Raw genomic sequence first — 20,473 nt, forward strand, 5'->3', positions numbered from 1 at the left:
CACAAGGGTTACTTTTCATTTGGGAAACTTTTTTTGTTTTGTTTTGAGGCTGGGTCCTCCTCCTCTCCTCCTCCTCCTCCTCCTCCTCCCCCTCCTCCTCCTCTCCTCCTCCTCCTCCTCCTCCTCCTCCTCTCCTCCTCTCCTCCTCCTCCTCCTCCTCCTCCTCCCCCTCCTCCTCCTCTCCTCCTCCTCCTCTCCTCCTCTCCTCCTCCTCCTCCTCCTCTCCTCCTCCTCTCCTCCTCCTCCTCCCCCTCTCCTTTCTTCCTTTCTTTTCTTTTTTTTATTGCTGGGATTAAAGACATGCACAACCACACCTGGATCTTTTGAGAAACTTAAGTCAACCTTCAGGTTCCTCAATGCCTTCTCTTCTTTTCTCCTATAATGCCTTGGCCTTTCTTACTGTGCTCCTATGGAATTCTTTGCAGATACACCTGTCTCTCCCACTGGAGGTGAAGCCTGGGATGGCCAGTACAGTAGAAAGTATAGAGAGAACTCAACTCAGTTTATCTGGGAAATCAGTTAACTCCTTCAGCAAAGACTTGCTGAGATCTTACTATTTGCAGCACCAACATAGGTTTGATTATAAAACAGAGATTAAAAACTGGTAAAAAAACAAACAAACAAAAAACCCACTTTCCTCCAAGAAACATATTCTAGTTAGGAGGACAACTAACATAACAAATAAGTAGAATTAGCATAATGTTATTGTCAAGTTTTTAAGAAAAAATTTGTGGCAGAGAAAGTGACAGGAAATTTCAGAGGGGTGTTGACCTTTAGACACAAGTAGATGTCTTTGAGGTGGAGTCTGTTAAGAAGGTGAGGTGGCTGACTCGGATGTTTGAGGGACAGCTTTTCAAGCTATTCAAGAGAACTGCTAGGTCTGAAGCCTTTCCCTGAAGTGTTTGAAGGATGTTAAAGAAAGCAGTGAAAGGGAGAAGTGGAATACTGAGTTGCAGAGAACGGGGTTGGTGGTGGGGAAAGGCAGAGGGCTTGTTTGAATAAAGTGAAGAGGAAGTGATCTTGGGGGGAGTGGCTCTGACTTATCAGTTCAATGTCCACTGATATCAATGGGCCAGACTTACATAGATAGATGAAACTGTATTATCTCTACAAGACTCACACCTTTAGGCTAAATTTTATTTATTATACATTTTTAGGGTTTTTTTTTTCCCCAGTCCTGAAGCATAAACTCAGGGCCTTGTACATGCTTAGCATGTGTTGAAAACCTGAGTTAGACGATTTTCTAGAGCCCTTACCTTTAAAAAGGCTGATTTTTAGAGGAGCAACTCTAAAACCTGACTTAAGCAAAACCAAACATGCGCCACCCAGTGGTGTTAAGGAGAAGTGCTTTCTAGGCAAACTGCTAGGAAGTTGTGTGGATTGCAATGGTCAAATTAACTGCATGTCTTTTGAGTCTCTGGGCAGTCTACTGAGTGCTTTCAAAATTTTTAACTTATACAAAAGTTGGATCAATTAAGTCCTCAACAGTGGGAATTTGGAAAATTTAAGCCCAAATTTATGTGCTTGTTTTATGCATTTGGGAGTGACTTCATGTTAATTGATTAGGGGTGAATGTACATTTCGATACATTTTGATTGTGTAAATTCATTACTCTGAAGTACTAAAAGGCAAACTCAGGTCCTTGTCCTCTCTTAAAAATCAAAATTTAAGAATCATTGTAGAGAGTGATTTCTTTTTTTCTTTGCTGTTGTATTTCACGACTTCTAGCTACCCTTCTCTGCAGTGGTGAGGGGTTATATAGTGGGATAGGAAGGCATTATTTTAGTTTTTGCCTTTGAGATCTAGGCAGTGTGAAAGGAGAGCATTTCTAAAGTAAGGGCCTTCTTTGCATTTTATTGACTTCAGGAAGAGTCAGGTCTGAAAGGGCTTCCTAACGAATATGGTAATGCTCTGGCTCTTACACAATGGCTTCAATTGTTTGCTACACCTGGGCAGATGAAGTTATTCGTGATCACATAGTAAATTTAGTGTGGTTAAACTATGAGACTGTAACAGCGGTGGAGGGTTAGAGAGCACATGGACTCATAAGCTTATTAAGATGACTTCCAGTGATTCATTTAGTCACACCTGCTTATGAGGCTCAGCAAGCTTTAGTAATTGTAAGTCAGGCCCTGGAACATGTTTCCACCTCCTCCCCAGTCTCTCTGCAGATCCAGCTTGATCCCAAGAGTACTGTCACTGTTACCAGCTCCTGACTTTGTGCACTTCAACACCATGGGAGCACAGGAAACAAACCTCGGACATGCCAGGACATTCTTGGCAGTTTGTACATTTTGTTTCACAGATCTGCCGCAAACAATGAATGAGCCTTGAGATTACAAATGCTCTTGCTAACAATTTTAGAGACTTTCAGTTTTTGACTTCCTGCCTTCAGGAAGGAAATGACAGTTGGCAGTGTGGACAACAGGTGTTCCTCTGGACGGAATGGTATCTTCTGCTTACTAAAATAAAAGGCACCGCATCAACACTCCTACATGGAAGTAAATTCAAACCACACGAGTCGGTCTTTCTACCACAGATCCAGCTTCCGAAACCAAATGTGTTTTCTATCAGGAAGTTCTGACACCCAGCCAGGCAAGGGCAGACTAAGGCACAGGCCTCTCAAATCACTGTTGGATTCTTTCGAGTACAGCATTTGGGGTGTTTGAAAATGGTCCCTGCACACCTTCTGGTTGTTGACGTGCATGCAGTTGCATGACGGATTCATCCAGGAACTTAGGAGGGAAGGCTTGAGGACCAGAGTACCCAGCCCTCCCCTGGAGGGTCGGTGATTTTTGAAGCCCTCTTGCATCTCCCTTTGTCTTTGTCTCCAAGTCTGGCCATGGCATTGTTTCTTCCTCATAGCTTAGTGTTAGCCTAATGGTTTTCTTTTCCTTTGCCAGGGGAGCTAGTTGTTCTATTTTCAGATATTTTCCCTGCCTGCCAGTCTATTCAGTTACAACTCAGGCAAATGAGACAATGAGATGTGAAGACTGATATCACTGAAGGTTGTTGTTAGAATTCCTAGCCACGCCCCCAGCTACATGACTGCACATGCGCTGTCCAGCATCAGGCAAGATGCTTAGTCATTCCCAGAGCCTTACATCCTATGTAATCTATGCGCTGTGTGATCATGTAATTTGCTTGCAGTGTGGTCATGCAATCTATGTGCATGAGTGGCGTAGCTACATAAGCCCATATGTGCATGTGCGGGGCAGGGGTAGAGGGGACCTATAAAAGTGGGTTCTACCTGTTCATTCCCTCTCTTCCTGCAAGATCATCCCATAGGCCTATGCACATCCCTTCTGTTCCCTTACCTTAATAAACTCTTATAGTGGGTTTTGGTGTGCCTCGTGGCTTCTCTCATATGGTAAACAGTGTTGCTGTTAATAAATAACAGTTATCCCTTGGATGAGACAAACACCAGGCAGTTCTCTCCTGGTTGCCTTTGTTAGTGCTCAAATCTGTCATGCAGTATGTTTTTGAAGGTAGACAGGTTTCAAAAATTTGGGAAAGATATTGTAGTGCCTTTGTCTGGAAAGGGCCAGAATCATTGCCTAACAACATCAGTTATGAAACTGGTTTCAGTTATGAAATTAGGCTTTGTCTTCCCTGTCTGACCTCAGGACCCCAAAGACCATGTGATGGAGGAAGGAGACATAGTAGGTCTCCTCCAAATGAATCGAGCATGTGTGTAGAATGAGTCGACTACAAAGGGACAGATGGCTTTCTCTTGATTTCTCCCGAAATGCAGCGTAGTGAACACCACCATTGCCTTGGGCTAAAAGAGCAGTAGTTGCCATGACTGAAGACTGCACCTCTGTAGCTGCTCTGTGCTTCCCTTTCTGTCTTCACTCCTTCCTTCCATGAATATGTGCTGTTCTGTGCTGGGAAATGATGACACAAGATGGGAGCAGATGTTTCCTGCTTTCAAGGAGTGTTTGTGCTTTCTGGAGATCCAGCCTGCAAACCAGGATGTAGAGAGACATAACTGTGAGCAGAGAGGGTTTCCCAAAGCCTTTGGCACAAAGGAGGAAATGTCTCATTCTACTTGGAGAAAGTGACTAGAGAGGGGCTGGACAGGAGAAAGTTCTTAAGGTGAGCGCGAAGGATGGAGGCCACATTTCTCAGCGAGTCTCCAAGGGCAGGAGACAGCAGCTCAGCTCTACTCAGGAGATGGTTTTCCATGCTTTTCTCCTGCTTGATGCTAGCTCTGTGGCTGCTGGCCTCTGTTCAGTTCTTCCATTCAGAGGTTAAGTGGAAGTGAAAGTTGTTGATCTGGCTTCTGCCCAAGGGAAAGTGAAGGAAGGAAGCTGGCAAATTAAAGACTTAAACAAAATATAGTGCACACTTTTTATTCAATTGCAATGATTATTTTAAAGTTGTTTTATGTGTATAAGTGTTTGGTTGCATGTATGCGTGTGCACCACATGTGTATCTTATGTCCCTGGGGGCCAGAAGAGGGTTTCAGATACCCTGAAACTGGAGTTAACTATGAGTCATCCTGTGAGTGCTGAGAATCAAACCTGAGTTCTCTACCAGAACAAGTGCTCTTAACTGTTGGCCCATCTCTCCAGGCCAATGGCAATGATTTTAAAATACATCTTCTTAGTCTAAAATTATCTTCTAATTTCTTAGGCTTATGAAATATTTAGATGATGGCAATACTAATGAAATGATTAAAAAAAAAACCTTCACATTCTGCTCTCCCCCATTTCCCAGACACAACACTATTAATTTGATGGGCATCTTTCTGAATGTTAAATTCATATGACTATCTATAACTAAAATCTTTTAAAGCAAAGATGAAGTTGTGTCGCTTAGAGTGTTTGTTAATTGTTGTCTCTGCAACTTGCTTCTTCCTTGTCCTCTTCAGCTCTGTCTGTAGAGCATGACCACCCTTAACCACAGTTTCCAGAGGGGAGGCCTCTCCATTCCCCCATGTGAAGAAAAGGCTGCAGCCGTAAGTAGATATTGCTTTGAGTCAAGAGGAAGAATGATAGAGGTCTGTACTCAGCTCTGAGAATGGTCCTCTGCTTTCTACATTTTTTTTTCAGGGTCATGTTTTTGGAATCATCAGCTTTTGCACATGTCAGTTCTGAATGTTATTTATCCCTTGCACCTAAACCTTATTTCTTTTTCTCAATGTTCACAGTTAACTTAGTGTGCTTGTGTGTATGTGTGCATACATGTACATGTGAACATATATGCAAGGAGCAATGGCTCCCTTTTGTAATGGTTCGCATGAACGGTTGAGGCATCGCTAGAGTGGGTATTTCTTGGTGTGTCTACTTCTTATCGGCCTATCCCAGTCATTGCACTCTCTGGATCAACATCATCCTTCTACTGAATCTTCCATTCCCTCTGCATCTGGCTCTGCTTATTTGCTCATCCATCACATAGTCACTGTCTTAGTTAATTTTTCTGTTGCTGTGGGAAAATACACTGACCGAAGTGATTTAAGGGAAAAGTGGTTTGTTCTGGCTCACAAACTGAGGATCTGGTCCACCATGGAGGAGAAGGTCATAGCAGCAGGAGCCTGGGACAGCTGTCACATTCCATTCACAATCAGTGAGCAGAGAGAGAGGATGGTTTGTGGTCAGCTGGCTTTCTCCTTTGTGTTCAGTCTGACACCCTGGATGACACTGCACACAATGTCTTCCACCTCGTTTAGCCTAATTGAGATAGTCCATTTGTCTTAATCAGGATTTCTATTGCTGGGAAGAGACATCATGACCACAGCAACTCTTTTTTTTAAAATTTAATTTAATTTTTTAAATTTTACATACCAACCACTGTTCCCCTTCCCTCCCCTTCTCCTATTCCCCCCTTTCCCTTCCATCCCACCCCCATTCACTTCTCATAGGGATAAGGGCTCCCTTGGGTAGTCAACACTGGCTGGCATATCAACTTGAGGCAGGACTACACTTCTCCACCCTGCATCAAGGCTGAGTAAGGCATCCCACCATAGGGAATGGGTTCTAAAAAGTCAGTTCATATACCTGGTATAAGCCCTGGTCCCATTGCCAGGGGCCCCACAAACAGACTAAGCCACACAACTGTCACCCACATTCAGAGGGCCTAGTTTGGTTTTATGCATGCTCCCCAGATGTCAGTCCAGAGTCTGTGAGCTCCCACTAGCTCAGGTCAGCTGTCTCTGTGGTTTTCCCATTATGATCTTGACCTCCTTTGTTCCTATAGTCCCTCCTCCCTTTCTTCAACTGAATTCCAGGAGCTCAGCCAGGTGCTTGGCTGTGGGTCTCTGCATCAACCACAGCAATTCTTACAAAGGAAGACATTTAATGAAGGCTAGCTTAGAGTTTAGTCCGTTATCATTATGGCTGGAAGCATTGTGGCACACAGGCAGACATGATGCTGGAGAGAGAGCCAAGAGAGTTCTACATCTGTATTGGAGGCAGCAGGAAGAGAAGAGAGAGCCACTGGGCCTGGCTTGGGCATTTGAAACCCCAAAGTCCACCCTCAGATTTCCTCCCACAAGGCCATACCTACTCCAACAACAATTTTTTTTTTCTCCAACTTGGGACAAACTGGGTCATCTGGGAAGAGGGGAATCTCAACTCTGAAAATATTTTCATTAGATTTGCTGGGATCTCAAAAAGGAGAAACCACAACATGTTTAGCATATACAGTAGAACAGGAGGTCAGGGCTATTGCATACAGCTGAATAAAGGTAGGAGTAGTCTCTGGAGGCAAGCAGTCTTCAGGCTGTATACATCCAGGGTGGGTTGTGAGGAGAAAGCTATGGTGGACATTCTCTGCACATACTATCAGCCTCCACACATGGACCAGATGTGCTTAGCCATCCTTCTGAGTCTCACCCTGCAGGGACAGCTTTGCATTTGCCCATGGATCTGAGCCTATGGTCCTTGGCATGACCATGACCATGTCAATAACATGTTCACTTTGGCCTTTACACACTCAAGTTTTCCTCTACTCCTCACAGGTAGGCAAGTCCATTGGGGCATTTTCTTGATTAATGGTTGATAAGGGAAGGTCTGACTCACTGTACCCCTGGACAAGTGGTCTTGAAAAGTATAAGAGTAGCTGAATGTGGGCCTGGAGCCCAAAATAATACATAGCATTCCTCCACAGCCCCCTGCTTCAGTTCCTTCCTCCATGTTCCTTGCCTGGAGACCCTTCCCTGACTTCCCTTCCTGCTGGACTGTAAGCTGTAAGATGAGAGACCCCTTTGCACAAGTTGGTTTTGTTAGTGTTTTATCACAGCAACAGAAACAAAGTAGGACACTCTTCATGTTTCTTAGTTCACTTTGCTAAGGGAAAGAATCTGATAGACCAAGGGGACTTCAGGTCTTAGGTAGATTGCTGAGTGTTCCATGACCCAGTGCCCTTTGTTCAGGCGTATGTGGCTGGAGAAGGGTGGAGGAGTTGGACACCATGGCTTCTCCTATCTCTGATCTACTCAGCATCTTCTATAAGGATTTCCAGGTCTTACTATGCATTTGTATCATCTCCCACAGGGACTGCAGTGATCCGCATACATTAAATATTCAGTGGATATCTATATAGTCAACATTTATTCCCATGGTATTGGGCTTCTGTGGGCAGAGAGCAAGAGTCACCGCTGGAGATATGGCTCAGTGGTTAAGGATACTGTTCTTGGCCGGGAGATGGTGGTGCACACCTTTAATCCCAGCACTCAGGAGGCATAACCAGGCAGATCTCTGTGAGTTCGAGGCCGGCCTGGTCTACAGAGTGAGTTCCAGGACAGCTTCTAAAACTACACAGAGAAACTCTGTCTTGGACACCCCCCCCCCAAAAAAAAAAAGAATACTGCTCTTACAGAGAACCCAAGTTCAGTTTCCAGAATCCATATCAGCTGGCCTACAATTGCCTGTGTTCCTGCACAAGCACACATACACACACACACACACACACACACACACACACACACCCCACACACACAGAGAGAGAGGAAAACATTGATTTTCTTTTGTAGTAAATTCCTTCCATGTCATTGCTCTACACTTATGGGACATGTATTTGTGGGAGGACTCAGTGGTATTCTAATGTCACCTTCTCCTAGCCCCTGCTATGTCTTGCTAGCTCTTGCTGACCACTGCAGCTCCCTGTGTAGTTTTCTATCTGAAGTGTCACCAACATCTCTCATGCATCTTAGTCATCCTTTATCTTTCCTTCCCTTTCTTATGGCTCAAAGACGAAGTCGTCCTGTGCCTTAGCTTTACTGTATCATGTAGTTTTATACCCTTGGCCTTTGCGCTCTGTTGGTGTTTATAGGTTTGTTCTCTCTATTGGACTATGAACACTTTCAGAGCAGGCAGCCCTGTCTGTCATCTTCACATCATAATACCAAGTAAGATGATCATGGTGGGACCTCTAGTAAGTTTTATGAAGGAAGGATGGGTATGTATTTTACATATTTCATGTGATTTCTAGATAAGATATGGAGCTCTGATAACGGGTTTCTAATAATAGTATGACAGTTTCCTAACCAGTGAATGAAGAACAGTGTAAATTTGTGTACCACACCCATCAGCATGTAATAATGAGTGAAGACTATATCAGGAGGGATCCTGGTTAGGAAGTTGATAAACTGAATCCAAACTCTCCTTCTCAGAACTTTGAAGAATTATAAAGAGTAGTTTTGAAGATAAAGACTTTGAGTACCTCTCTGCATGAGTTTACTTATATATAAAAACAGGGGGCTGAAAGTATAGATGTAATCTAGTAAATGAAGTCTATTCTTTTTAACTTTAGAATTACATTATTCTAATGGTTCTACCTAATAAGGGTTAACTATTATATAAATGACTTAGATCAAAATTACTCGTAAACATTACGTTTAAAAAACAAACAATAAAACCCTCTGTTTTACCAGTGTTTATGCTTGAGAGCTGTTGTGACTCCTAGGAGGAGATGTGTGAATGTATTTAGTGGTCATTTTCACAGGGGTTCTGTTTCTTTAAGAGACTATGGTTGTTAAGTCAGAAGATCACTGAACCATATGAGGGTCAATAAAAGAATAAAATCACTGGTTAGCGATTGGAGTACAAGGAACTTGATCCCAGTGTATGCTGCTCACAGTCAACAGAGGAGTGCCAGATACTTGGCTGTTTGCTGCTCTTCAGGATGTTTTCTGGCAGAATAATTAAGCTGGTGGTTTTTGAGCTTCTTGAGTTTGCTGCCTTCTCCGTCCCTACCCTTGTGATAATGGAACAGTTTGCTACTGCCTATCAGAAGACCAGGGATGGCTTTGACAGGACACACTATTGGCTCATTGTTTCCTGCTCCATTGCCTATGTGGCTGCAATGAGTCTCTTGGTCTGGGTTCCGATAAAAGTCATCTTATTCAAGAGATGGCATCTTTACCAAAAAATTGTAGGATGGTAAGTAAAAGAGCTCATTAGCAGGGAGTCCCTGCCATGTTTTTAATCCATAGATGTGATGTATACATGTGTGCCAAGCATAGGAACTTAGCACAAGTGTGTATAATATAATGGTGACATTGCACTCACTGTCTGTAAATGTATTGATGTTGTGGTATCTTTTATATCTTCTATATAAACATGTTGATGTTATGCTATTGCTACATTTTCTATGGTCACTTCTTTTCTGAATAACAAATTACATATGTTAACAAGGTATGTTGGTTTGAATTTACCAGTACTTTCTGCACTGAATTGTACAGAGTCTCCCGAGTTAACCTACACACATCAAGATCATTAGCACACAGAATTTCACTTTTGCGCCCAACTGGAAGTAACACATCTTTCTAAGTGTTTACATTGCACTTCGTGGGTCTCAGGCACGATTTGGCTGTTTATTAACTGAGATGTTTTAGGCAACCTGCTTATTTTTTTGCTTTTGTCTTTTTTTTTTTTTTTTTTTTTTTTGAGCTGAGGATCGAACCCAGGGCCTTGCCAAGCACTCTACCACTGAGCTAAATCCCCAACCCCGGCAACCTGCTTCTTAAGATTAAAAACAAAAAGAATGCTTAAGGTGATGGTAAGCCTTGCAGGGAGAAAATATGTCTGTGATAATACAGAAGTGCCTTAGGTAAAGATTTGATGTTGCCAGGTTCAATGGTATATGCTGCACACCCAGCAATCAGGCGGCTGAGGTAGCAGGATCCAGGGGTTCTAGATTAGCATGGGCTACATAGCAAGACACTGACTCTCACGAAAAAAAATGTGAACACAGCAGCAACAAAACTGCCTTGCTTTGGCATTTACTGTCAGCTGTGACTGGTGAGCTTGAGAACAATCCCTGTTACTGTGTCTTTCCTTTTAGATCTGGTTCTCACTTATCTGGGATTTCTTTATATTCTCTGATGAGTTCAATTCTCTTTGTCACTTTGTTACTGATCCTTTACTTTACAGGTGAGCAACATAGAGAGAATTTGAAAAAGGAAGAGCTGAGTGTTGTAATATAATTTAGAAATGTAAAAGCCATACCTACAGCAATAGAGTAATCTTTGGAAGGATGTTGACACAGATTGCTGAAGTATGAGTCGAGTTTACCAAAGGTTCCTTAGGTTCTGACCCTGGATGTGGCTCCCTGAACCTTGTCAGGGCACTTTCTGTTCCCTAAGGGCAAGACTTCTCAGAAGTAAATCATTTTGTGGTTGGCACTGCCTTTGCCATGGGAGGCAGAAACTTTCCACCCTTGGCATGAGCCTCAGGTTCATAAATGGGGTGTCTTAGAGATGGGCCATACACCCTGAATTGTTTTGACTGTCTAAGACAGTCAGATGAGCAAAGGATTTTGAGGAGATAATGGCAAATCCAAATGACAGTGAGAATTGGACAATAGCCCACTGCAGTACCCTCACCCCAGACTCTTGGCTTTGATGGCTTGTTTTGACATTGGCTCATTTCTCTAGCACTTTATGCTCTTAATGTTATTCAGTTGGCCAAGTTTTCCACTTAATTATTATCAATATGATGAATATTAAGCTGTAATTGCTTTTTCACAGATCCTGTATGTTGAGGATGTTATACTTGGATTTTTATTTCTTAATTCTGTACCACCTCATACAAGTATTTTACCTTAAAAAGTAGATATTTTTAGCTGGGCAGTGGTGGCACACGCCTGTAATCCCAGCACTCAGGAGGCAGAGGCAGGTGGACCTCTGTGAGTTTGAGGCCAGCCTGGTCTACAAAGCGAGTTCCAGGATAGCCTCCAAAGCTACAGAGAAACCCTGTCTTGAAAAACCAAAAACTAAAAACCAAAAAAAAAAAAAGAAAAAAAAAAGTAGATATTTTTAATGAATGTGTCATATTAGTATTCAAAAAAGGAAACTGATACTCAGAAAGACTTAGCAACGTTCCCAAAGCCAGTCTAGTAAGTGATAGAACTGAACATTGGACTCTGGCCTGTCTCAGTCCATGCCTGATACTCCAACCATAATTGTAGGCTATCTCTCATGGACAAGGTCTTGGGCCTTCAGGGCAACTGAGATGGAGGAGAAGTCTTTGCTCCTGGTCTTCAAAGCATGGTGCAGCCTCACCCTTCTGCTCAAGCTTCATTTCACACATCTGTCCCAAGTCACACAAAGGGTCTGGGTTTGCTGCCACAGCTTCATCTTTCAGTGACGTCTGCTGGGGAATCCTCTCCGTGTCTTTAGTTTCTGCTTGTGGGTGGGACTGGCCATAGGTGCTGGGAATGCTTTTACATAGATAGCAGTTTATCTGTAATTCAGCGAACTCTGCAACTATTTCCTCATGGGCTCATTCATGAACACTATCTAGTAGTGACCTTGTAGAGTCATTAAAGAGAAGAAACAGCTCATGAAAACAACTTGTAAGCATTTTACATGCTCAGCAAAGCTAAATTTAGACTTTATGGCAACTCAGTGAAGTTAGGTGTTGCTGTCCTCATGTTGTATCTGGTGAAATAGAAACTTAAAGTGATAACTTCGTTAAAAGATGTGGCTGCCTTGAGGTGGGTCTGAGATTTGTAAGCTCAGAGTTGTCTGATTCTGTGCAAGTTCTTCTATTTTAGGAAATTTTTTCTTTCTTCTTTTTTGTTTTTGAAGGCCAACCATGGTTTGCTTTACTGGCATTAGAATATATTTCTCCCAGAGATGTACATTTCAGTAGTACTCATAACATGATTTCCAATGATATTTTGTCATTTGACCATATGAGAGGCAATATAGTGATACCATTACAACCTCAAAGTTATTTTTGCCTTTACACAAGTGCAATCATGTACAGGGTATTAAACCTTAATTGCTACATGAAGATTGCTTTTTAAAACAATATACATAGTGGAAATCAAAAAACATTATTTTAATTATTTATTGTTGAGTAACTAGGTAGATAGCTGTTCATATAAAGTTTCATAAATCCTTAAATTCATAGGTTTGATATTGATGAGACTATTTGAGCACATTCCCAAAAGGCCATATGAACCCTATGAAACTGGTTTTCAGAGAGAGGGACTAGATCACTGATAAAGAATCTGCCCAAATAACAAGGCTAAGAAAGAGCAGACATGGACTCAATTCTCAACTTTGACATTGTCTTATATGAGTTATTTATAATTTCTAAGCTTTAGTTTTCTCAAGAACCAAACAGGAACAATCTAGTTTCCATTTTGTTTGTTTGTTTGTTTTTTTAAACAGCATAATATTGTGCCTCTAAAATTGCTAATACAGTCCCTCAAAGCACTATATGGCTATCAGTGTTAGTGCCTTCCAGCCAAACTGGTTATTTCCATTTAAGCTGTGAACTTTGTTTAATCCCTAGAGCAATCTGGAGAAATGAAAGATGCCATGATGAAACTGAAGAGAAGTAGATGCTGTCAGTGGTACTCCTAGAATTTGAAGAATTTTGTAGGCTCTCTTTTGCCATTTGAACATGAGAACCCATATAGTGATACCATTATAATCTCAAAAGTAATCTTTGCATTTACAAAAGTGCTTTGAGTTTCCCTTTCTCTGTGACCTACTGGACAGGGCTGTGAATTGACCAGGTAGCTATAAATCTTCTATGAAGAGGAAGCAAGTCACAGAGCTGAGGACATACACCAAGTCAACAGTAAAGTTTGAGCTTTCACTTGTGCTCAGCACTTCCTCATTCTTTCAGAATTGTTGTTCCTTTCTTCATTGCCTTGTAATCATTCATGTGGGCTTGGGAGAGGCTAGGTGGAATAAAAAAAAGCTCCTTAAGTAAATACCCAGTGTATGTGACAATCCATAAGAGAGATCCTTTCCATGTGGGCTAGGGAGAGGCTAGGTGGAATAAAAAAAAGCTCCTTAAGTAAATACCCAAGTGTATGTGACAATCCATAAGAGAGATCCTTTCCTGGAGGATCAGGAGGCTCACAAACAGGACAGCTCTGGAGGATATGTGGAAATTCCCAGATTGCCTCAGGACCCAGAGCCATATTTCACAGATTCTTCCTACTCTTTTTCAAGATACAAGCTATGATGTACCAGGAACCCTCAGGATCATAAAGTTTGAAAGGCTGTCTCCTGAGTGACATTTTAGTTCCTTGAGATTTTGCTGTTGCTTTGTGTTAGGCAATGGAAATGGCAGTGGTGGTAGGTGTCCGCATAGTAAAATAAGACCAAGTATTTGTTGATCACTTCCTATATGCCATGCTAGCTACATCAGTTTGGTCAAGTCCCTAAACTTGATACTCAAGAAGCATAGCTTCCCTTTTATAAATGAGGAAACTGAGTCACAGACGTTAACTGATCACACAAACAAGAGATGCAAGAACATCCCTTGAATGTCTGTCTCCAGGGTCCTCCAATAGGACACACAGCACCTGTGACCTCTGTGCTACACTGTACAGACTGGCTAACCTGCAGGGAATGTAGCCCACTGTTTTTAGTAGGATATCTGTAACCATTTTATTATTATTATTATTATTATTATTATTATTATTATTAATGATTATGATGGGTGTTTTTGAGGTAGAACCTCATTTATCACAGAAGCACCTCAAACTTGGTGTGTAGCTGATGATGATCTTGAATTCTTGAGCCTCTTGTCTCCACCTCCCACGTGTTTGGATCACAGGAATACACCCCCAACTCCCAGTTTTATGCAGGGCTGGGGATCAAAACCAGGACTTTTTGCAAGCTAGAGAAGCAGCCTGTCAACTCAGCTGCATCTGCACCTTGATCCCAGTATCTATATATTAGTGCCTTATAGTTATTTACTTTACCAGTGTTCCCATGTGACTGTCATCTTCCTCTTTGTTCAGAATCAGTGACGTTATCATTCTGGACTGTAGGCTTTCCTTCGTGACCCTACTCTATTCCATAAGTCAGTAAGAGCCACCCTTTTGGTCTCTACCCACTATATGCAATGAAGTCACCATAGCCTATCATTTCTTTTCTTGTGGACCAGCTCCCTTTTCCCTGTGACTGCTTATCTCACCCAAGTTGGGCCTTCATTTCCAGTCCTACCATGGATTTGATCTTCTGGCATGGTTCCTTGTGGTCTTATGTATTCAGATGCAGCGTCAGGCCATTGTCCTGAGTTGGTTTAAGGAAACAAAGAACATTTTGTTAATTATGGCAGGGGTTCTGGATGTCTGTTCATCCCTCATTCTTGCCTGGTCCTTTTTAATAGGATAGTGCAGTCATGTGTGTTTAAAGCTGGAATACCTTCTGAGAAATAAGTTTCTTGATGCTTCAAGAAATATATGCCCGAGTCCTCTACACATACTGTATACTGTTAAGGATATTTTTATTTGGTTGAGGATCAAACTCAAAGCCTTCTGCATGCCAGGTTGTCTAGTCCTCTATCACTGAACTACACCCCAGTTTTTTGTTTGTTTGTTTTTTATTCTTGAGACAGAGTCTTGCTATATGGACCACACTGGCCTAGAATTCATTATATTCCTTCATTCGTCTCCAAAGTGCTAGAATTAGAGAGATGTACTGCTATGTCTGGATAAAGAGAGTTTTTCTAAACTGAAATATTTAAGTATATTTTCTTTTAAATTGTCACATAGTAATTATACCCATTTTGGAGGCACACTGAGGAATTTCAATACATGTATATGTTGTATAAAGATCAGATTAGGGTAACTATACTATATACATATATGTATTTAGATGTCTTCAACTCTGCACTGGAAATACTCATTTTCTCTTTTATTTGAAATATTCAGCTAACTGGTGTTAACTGTGCCATCCTGTTGTTATTCTCCCCATCAGTTTGCACCCCTGTGTCCCTTAACCATCCTTTCTCCATTAATTCCACCTCTGCACTCCTCCTGCCACTCCTAGAAGCTTGTTTAATAAGTAGGAGTCCAACATAAAACAACAGGGCAAGTTGTAAAGAAGAGTAGTAAACGCAGAGACCACTAACAGGCTTATCATCATCTTGGTATTATGTACTGTACATGGCTTTATGATTGGCGCACAGTACATATAGTATACATCACCACAAATGTATGAGTACATCCTTGTGCTATGACTATAAGCTGGTTATGACATTGCCAGGTGAGAGGAGTTTTTCAACTCCTTTGTCATCGTTTGAGATATCTGTCATATATGTCAGTCGTTATCTACATTATCACTTGAATAAAGGTTTCTGAACATCAGCCTTGTCCCTTAAAAATCAAATTTGGTAGATGGAAGAAATCTGAGAACCCAGTGTCTAATCTTTTTCTTACAAGATAAATAGACTGTTTACCTCCCCCTCCCCCACTTTGTGACAGGGAGCTTAGTATTTTCTGTGGTTTTAATTATCAGAATGGTCTTCCTTATTTATCAAAGACTGCCACCATGCAGCTTCCCTCCTGATCTTCTTTCAAGACTTTGCCTCCCTTTATATATCAGTGAGCTTGGCTGTGGCCAGGATATCTGCCCATCACTCCCCAACAACCCCTTTCTATGTTCCTTACGCATATTATCCATTGTCAAAAATATAAGCGCCATTTCTGTGGCATGTCTCCAGGGTGACGTCTACGAGCACTCTGTATCTGTCCCAAAGTTTTTCAGACTCATGAAAGTGGTCATGTAACCCCATTGTCCTCAGGTGGTCCTAGCCATTCTTCTTCTTTCAGTTTGCAGAACTCCACCATTCCTTTTTGCCTCGTGGTTCCCGGGCTTTGTACAGTTTTGGAAGTCTCCTTGGGATGCTGGCTGGCTTTTTTAATGTATGGATATTATATCGTGATGTCCTTTTGATGCAAATACTGACTTCAACCATCAATTCAATACCATTGACTTCATTTGTAGTCACACCACCAGCTTTATAACTAAGAGTCTAGTCAACTAAAACTTCTAGAAGACTTACTTCCAAGTACAGACTTCTAAAAGACTTACTTCAAAACAACTAAACATATATGCAGAGCACCTAGTGTAGACTTTTGCAGGCTCCGTGATTGCTGCTTCAGTCTTTGTGAGCTGTATGAGCTCCGCCTAATTGATTTCTGTGGGCCATGTTTTTGTGGTGTCCTCCCCACTCTGGCTCCCACAATTCTTCCTTCCTCTTCTTTGGTTTGGAGACCTTCAATGACTGCTTTTGTTTCCTTGGGGGTTATAGGTCACTTTAAGTTGTTTATCTGATCTTTCGTAAGTGGTGTCTATGGAGGAAATTATCCATTTTTTTTAGATTTTCCAATTTGTGGAGTATAAGTTTTAAAAGTATGACCTAAAGATTCTTTGGATTTCCTCAGTGTCTATTGTTATGTCCCCCTTTTCATTTCTGACTTTGTTAATTTGGAGATTCTCTCTCAATCTTTTAGTTAGTTTGGATGTGGGTTTGTCTATCTTGTTGATTTCTTCAAAGAATCAACCCTTTGTTTCATTTTTTTTTGTATTGTTACTTTTTGTCCAATCTATTTGGTGTTCTATATTGTCTTAGTTAGCATTTTTATTGCACTGAAGAGACACCATGACCACAGCAACTCTTATAAAGGAAAATATTTAATTGGGGCTGACTTACAGTTTTAGAGGTTTAGTCCATTATCATCATTGCAAGATATGGCAGTGTACAGGCAGACATGGTGCTGGAGGAGCTGAGAGTTCTACATTTTGATCGTCAGGCCACAGAAGGAGAGACTGCCTCACTGGCCATGGCTTGAGCATATGTAAGAACTCAAAGCCCTCCCCCACAGTGACACAGTTCTTCTAACAACCATACCTACTCCAACAAGGCCACACCTCCTGCAAGTCACATAAAATGTCTTAGCCTAAATAAGGTTCACAAGAATCTACCAGTTCTCAGGTTCACAATAATCTACCAGTCTCCTCTACTGGTTTAAGCAAATGAAAGGTTTGTATATATAACTGTAAATTCAGCTATCTGAACTTCTTTATAATTCCCATTTCTCATTAATGCAATCCTCTTCTAAATAATCATTTACAGATTAGCCATTCACTGCCTGGCAGGCTTGTTCCCAAACTGGTATCCAGGATTCTAATTCCCATATCCCAGGACTTAGCCTAACATTCAAGACTGTCTACCCTCTAACCTTGACATAGCTCTCCAAACTGTCTCATTGTACAAATTCTTCATTTGGTTGAAGCTAATCCCAAGCAACTAAATCTCTCACCACTCTAGGTACTGCATCCTTCTTTAAAGATTTGTGCTCTACTGTAGAAATCACACAATTATGCAGGGAAAAGACTGACACAACGCTGAGAATAAGGGAGGGTTTTTGTTATTGTATGCCTGTGTATTTGGTATATGCACTCATATGTGTGCACATATGTGTGTGTGTGTGTGTGTGTGTGTGTGTGTGTGTGTGTGTGTGTGTGCATGTGTGAAGCCCAAGGGTTGATGCCGGGTGTCTTCCTCCATTGCTGTCCAATTTTTCCTTTTTAGATAGATTTTATCCCTACCCAGGATCTTGCTATTTTGGCTAGCATGGCCCTGACCTATCTCTGTCTGTTTCTACCTCCCTGGTGCCGAGGCTGTAGAAGCACACTACAGTGCCTGGATTTTGACTTGACCCCTTACACTTGCACAGCAAGCACTGTGCTAGGTCCTTCCCCACCTCCTTTGAAATTATTCTTTATGCCCCGCCCCGTCTCACTTGATCATGGTGCCCTGCATGCAGCAGGTTTTCAGGTTTGGGTGTGTGTGGCCACAGGTTTGAGAGTAGAAAAAAAGCTCACCGTGTAGAATTTGAGCTGAAGTTGGAGAGATGAGGAAAGATAATATCCCCACAGGTGAGGATGGCTAATGTATGGACAGGGGAAGAAGCATCTATGTTTTAAGGAGTGGGAGGAGATCAATGTGTTTTGAAAGGAGCTAGCAGAAAGAAAGGAGCCAGGTAGCATCACAGCCATTGGGAACGGGAGATTTGTAGTCAGAATATTCTGGATTAGAACTCAGCTTTTACATCCTAGGGCATGACCTGGAGTTAATTAGTTAAACCTCCAGCATCAGCTTCGTCATCGGTGAGAAGCTTTTGTGATGTTTGAGTGATGGAAAAGTCATGTTTCATGACAGTACTCAGCATTCAGTAGCAACTCAGGAGATGGTAGAGGAGTGTTCTGGAGTCAAGAGCAGATTCAAAGGAGCCTTCTGGCAGGAAACTTTGATTTAACGACTTAGGGAAAAGAGAATCTTTCACATTTCTGAGCAGAGAGTCATTTCCCAAGTAATTATCTGACTTCTCCCCTACCAAGCTTCCTCCATGAGTAATCTCAGGGCAAGAACTTGCTGCACAAACAGAAAGTTTTAACCCCTGGTGGCTGAGTTTGGTCTCCTAATCATGGGCTCAATTCCTGGGAGAATCTTCTCATGGCTGCTGAAGTCCTTTTTCAATATGCACCTGCCTCCATGCCACAAGTTCTCTTTTCCTCCATGCTGTATGTAGGATAGTGGTGTTCTGTTAGTTTAAACATAAGTAGACAGTGAAAGATTCGCTGATACCTGTAGTTGAAATTCTCTTATTCTGCAGTCTTCTAGAATTGCTAGAACAAAGTGTATAAGCTTGGTGATATCAGGCAGAATTTGCTGTCTCAAAGTTTTAGAGACTTAGGAGTCTGGAGCCAAAGCGTTAGTGAGGCTGATTCCTTCTGAAGAGACATAAGGGAGAGTGTGCTCTACACTCATCAGAAAATATATAGTGGTGGCTGGCCATCTTTCCATTCCCTGATCTTGATTTTCATGTTCACATGGCATTTTTCCCATCTTTCCTCTCCTAGAAGTCTGCTTTCAAAAATGTCCCCATAATATTGACTTAAAATCTATTCTGTTACCCTATTTTAACTTAGTTACTTTAGTAAAAACACTATTTTCAAATAGCTTATATTCTGAGGTACTAGAAATAGGGACTCAACCATAACTGGGGTGCAAACTTAACCCCACAGCATCCCATCCCCTGGACCCACAAACTTCAGGCTGTTTCTCTGCAGAAAGTCATTCATTCTAGCATCTCAAAATGCCTGATCCACTCCAATATCAATTCTATGTTCACAAACTCATCTAAACATCATTTCAAAGGCCCCAAATCACCATCTTATGAGCAAGGCCTGGGGAATGACTGTCTTGGATCACAATTCCTCTCTACCAGTGACCCATGTGGAACCAGACAAAAGGTAGGTTGCAGGGCCTGGAGAGACAGATTAATGCTTGTTTCTCTTTCAGAAAGCCCAAGTTCAATTTCCAGCATCCAACTGCAGGGGATCTGATGGCCTCTTCTGGCTTTTTCAGGCACCTGCAAACACACACACACACACACACACACACACACACACACACACACACACACCACATACACTCACACACAAAAGCTCATAAATAAAAAATATGAATCTTTAAAAATGTAGATTGCTACACCGGGCAGTGGTGGCGCACGACTTTAATCTCAGCACTCAGGAGGCAGAGGCAGACGGATCTCTGTGAGTTCGAGGCCAGCCTGGACTACCAAGTTAGTTCCAGGAAAGGTGCAAAGCTACACAGAGAAACCCTGTCTTGGAAAAAAAAAATGTAGATTGCTTCTAAATCACAATGGTGGGACAGAATAGACATTATTATTCTTTGGGAGACAATTAAGAAAGGGAAAAGCAATGGGGTCCAAGGAAGATCCAGCTTAGGAAGAACAATTCCATTCAGTTTTAAGTCTTGGGGATGATTTCCTGTTGCTGGATGCTCTGTTCTCTGGACCCATCTTCCAGGCCCAACTGTGCTGGCTCCTGGTTGGTGGCCTCTGCTCTCTGAATTCATAACAAAACCTCAGCTTGTTCAGCCTCCGAACTAGTCAGGGCCACTCTTCCCTCTTTTGGGACAACTTGTTTGTAGCCAAATAGCTCTATCAGCTCATTTCCTCGTAGAGTCTCAGACGCCCAACAGCCTCCCTTCCGCTTATCCTGTGTCCCCATCAACTTCCGCCCAAGGGTTTCTGCCCATGTCGTGGATTGAATTCACAAGCCATAACCTTGATTTTCTCTTCTCTGCATATTTTTGTCACCCCCCTCCATATGGATGGGGTAAGAATTTTCTAAATACCAAAGTTCTAGTCTCCTTTTGGTCACACATATTTTATT

The 20,473-nt window shown here is 42.0% G+C and overlaps 1 protein-coding gene across 1 annotated transcript in view; it reads left to right on the top strand.

The window, feature by feature from the left end:
- The first annotated feature begins 9,129 nt into the window (after positions 1–9,129).
- Positions 9,130–20,473, top strand: part of Tmem236 (transmembrane protein 236) — a 41,900-nt gene continuing 30,556 nt past the window's right edge. Inside the window, exon 1 of the mRNA XM_036187045.1 lies at positions 9,130–9,386. Coding sequence (XP_036042938.1) covers positions 9,130–9,386 — 257 coding nt within the window. The remainder of the gene's footprint in view (positions 9,387–20,473) is intronic.

Source organism: Onychomys torridus, chromosome 5 (assembly GCF_903995425.1).
Source record: "Onychomys torridus chromosome 5, mOncTor1.1, whole genome shotgun sequence".
In the NCBI taxonomy this organism is placed as follows: Eukaryota; Metazoa; Chordata; class Mammalia; order Rodentia; family Cricetidae; genus Onychomys; species Onychomys torridus.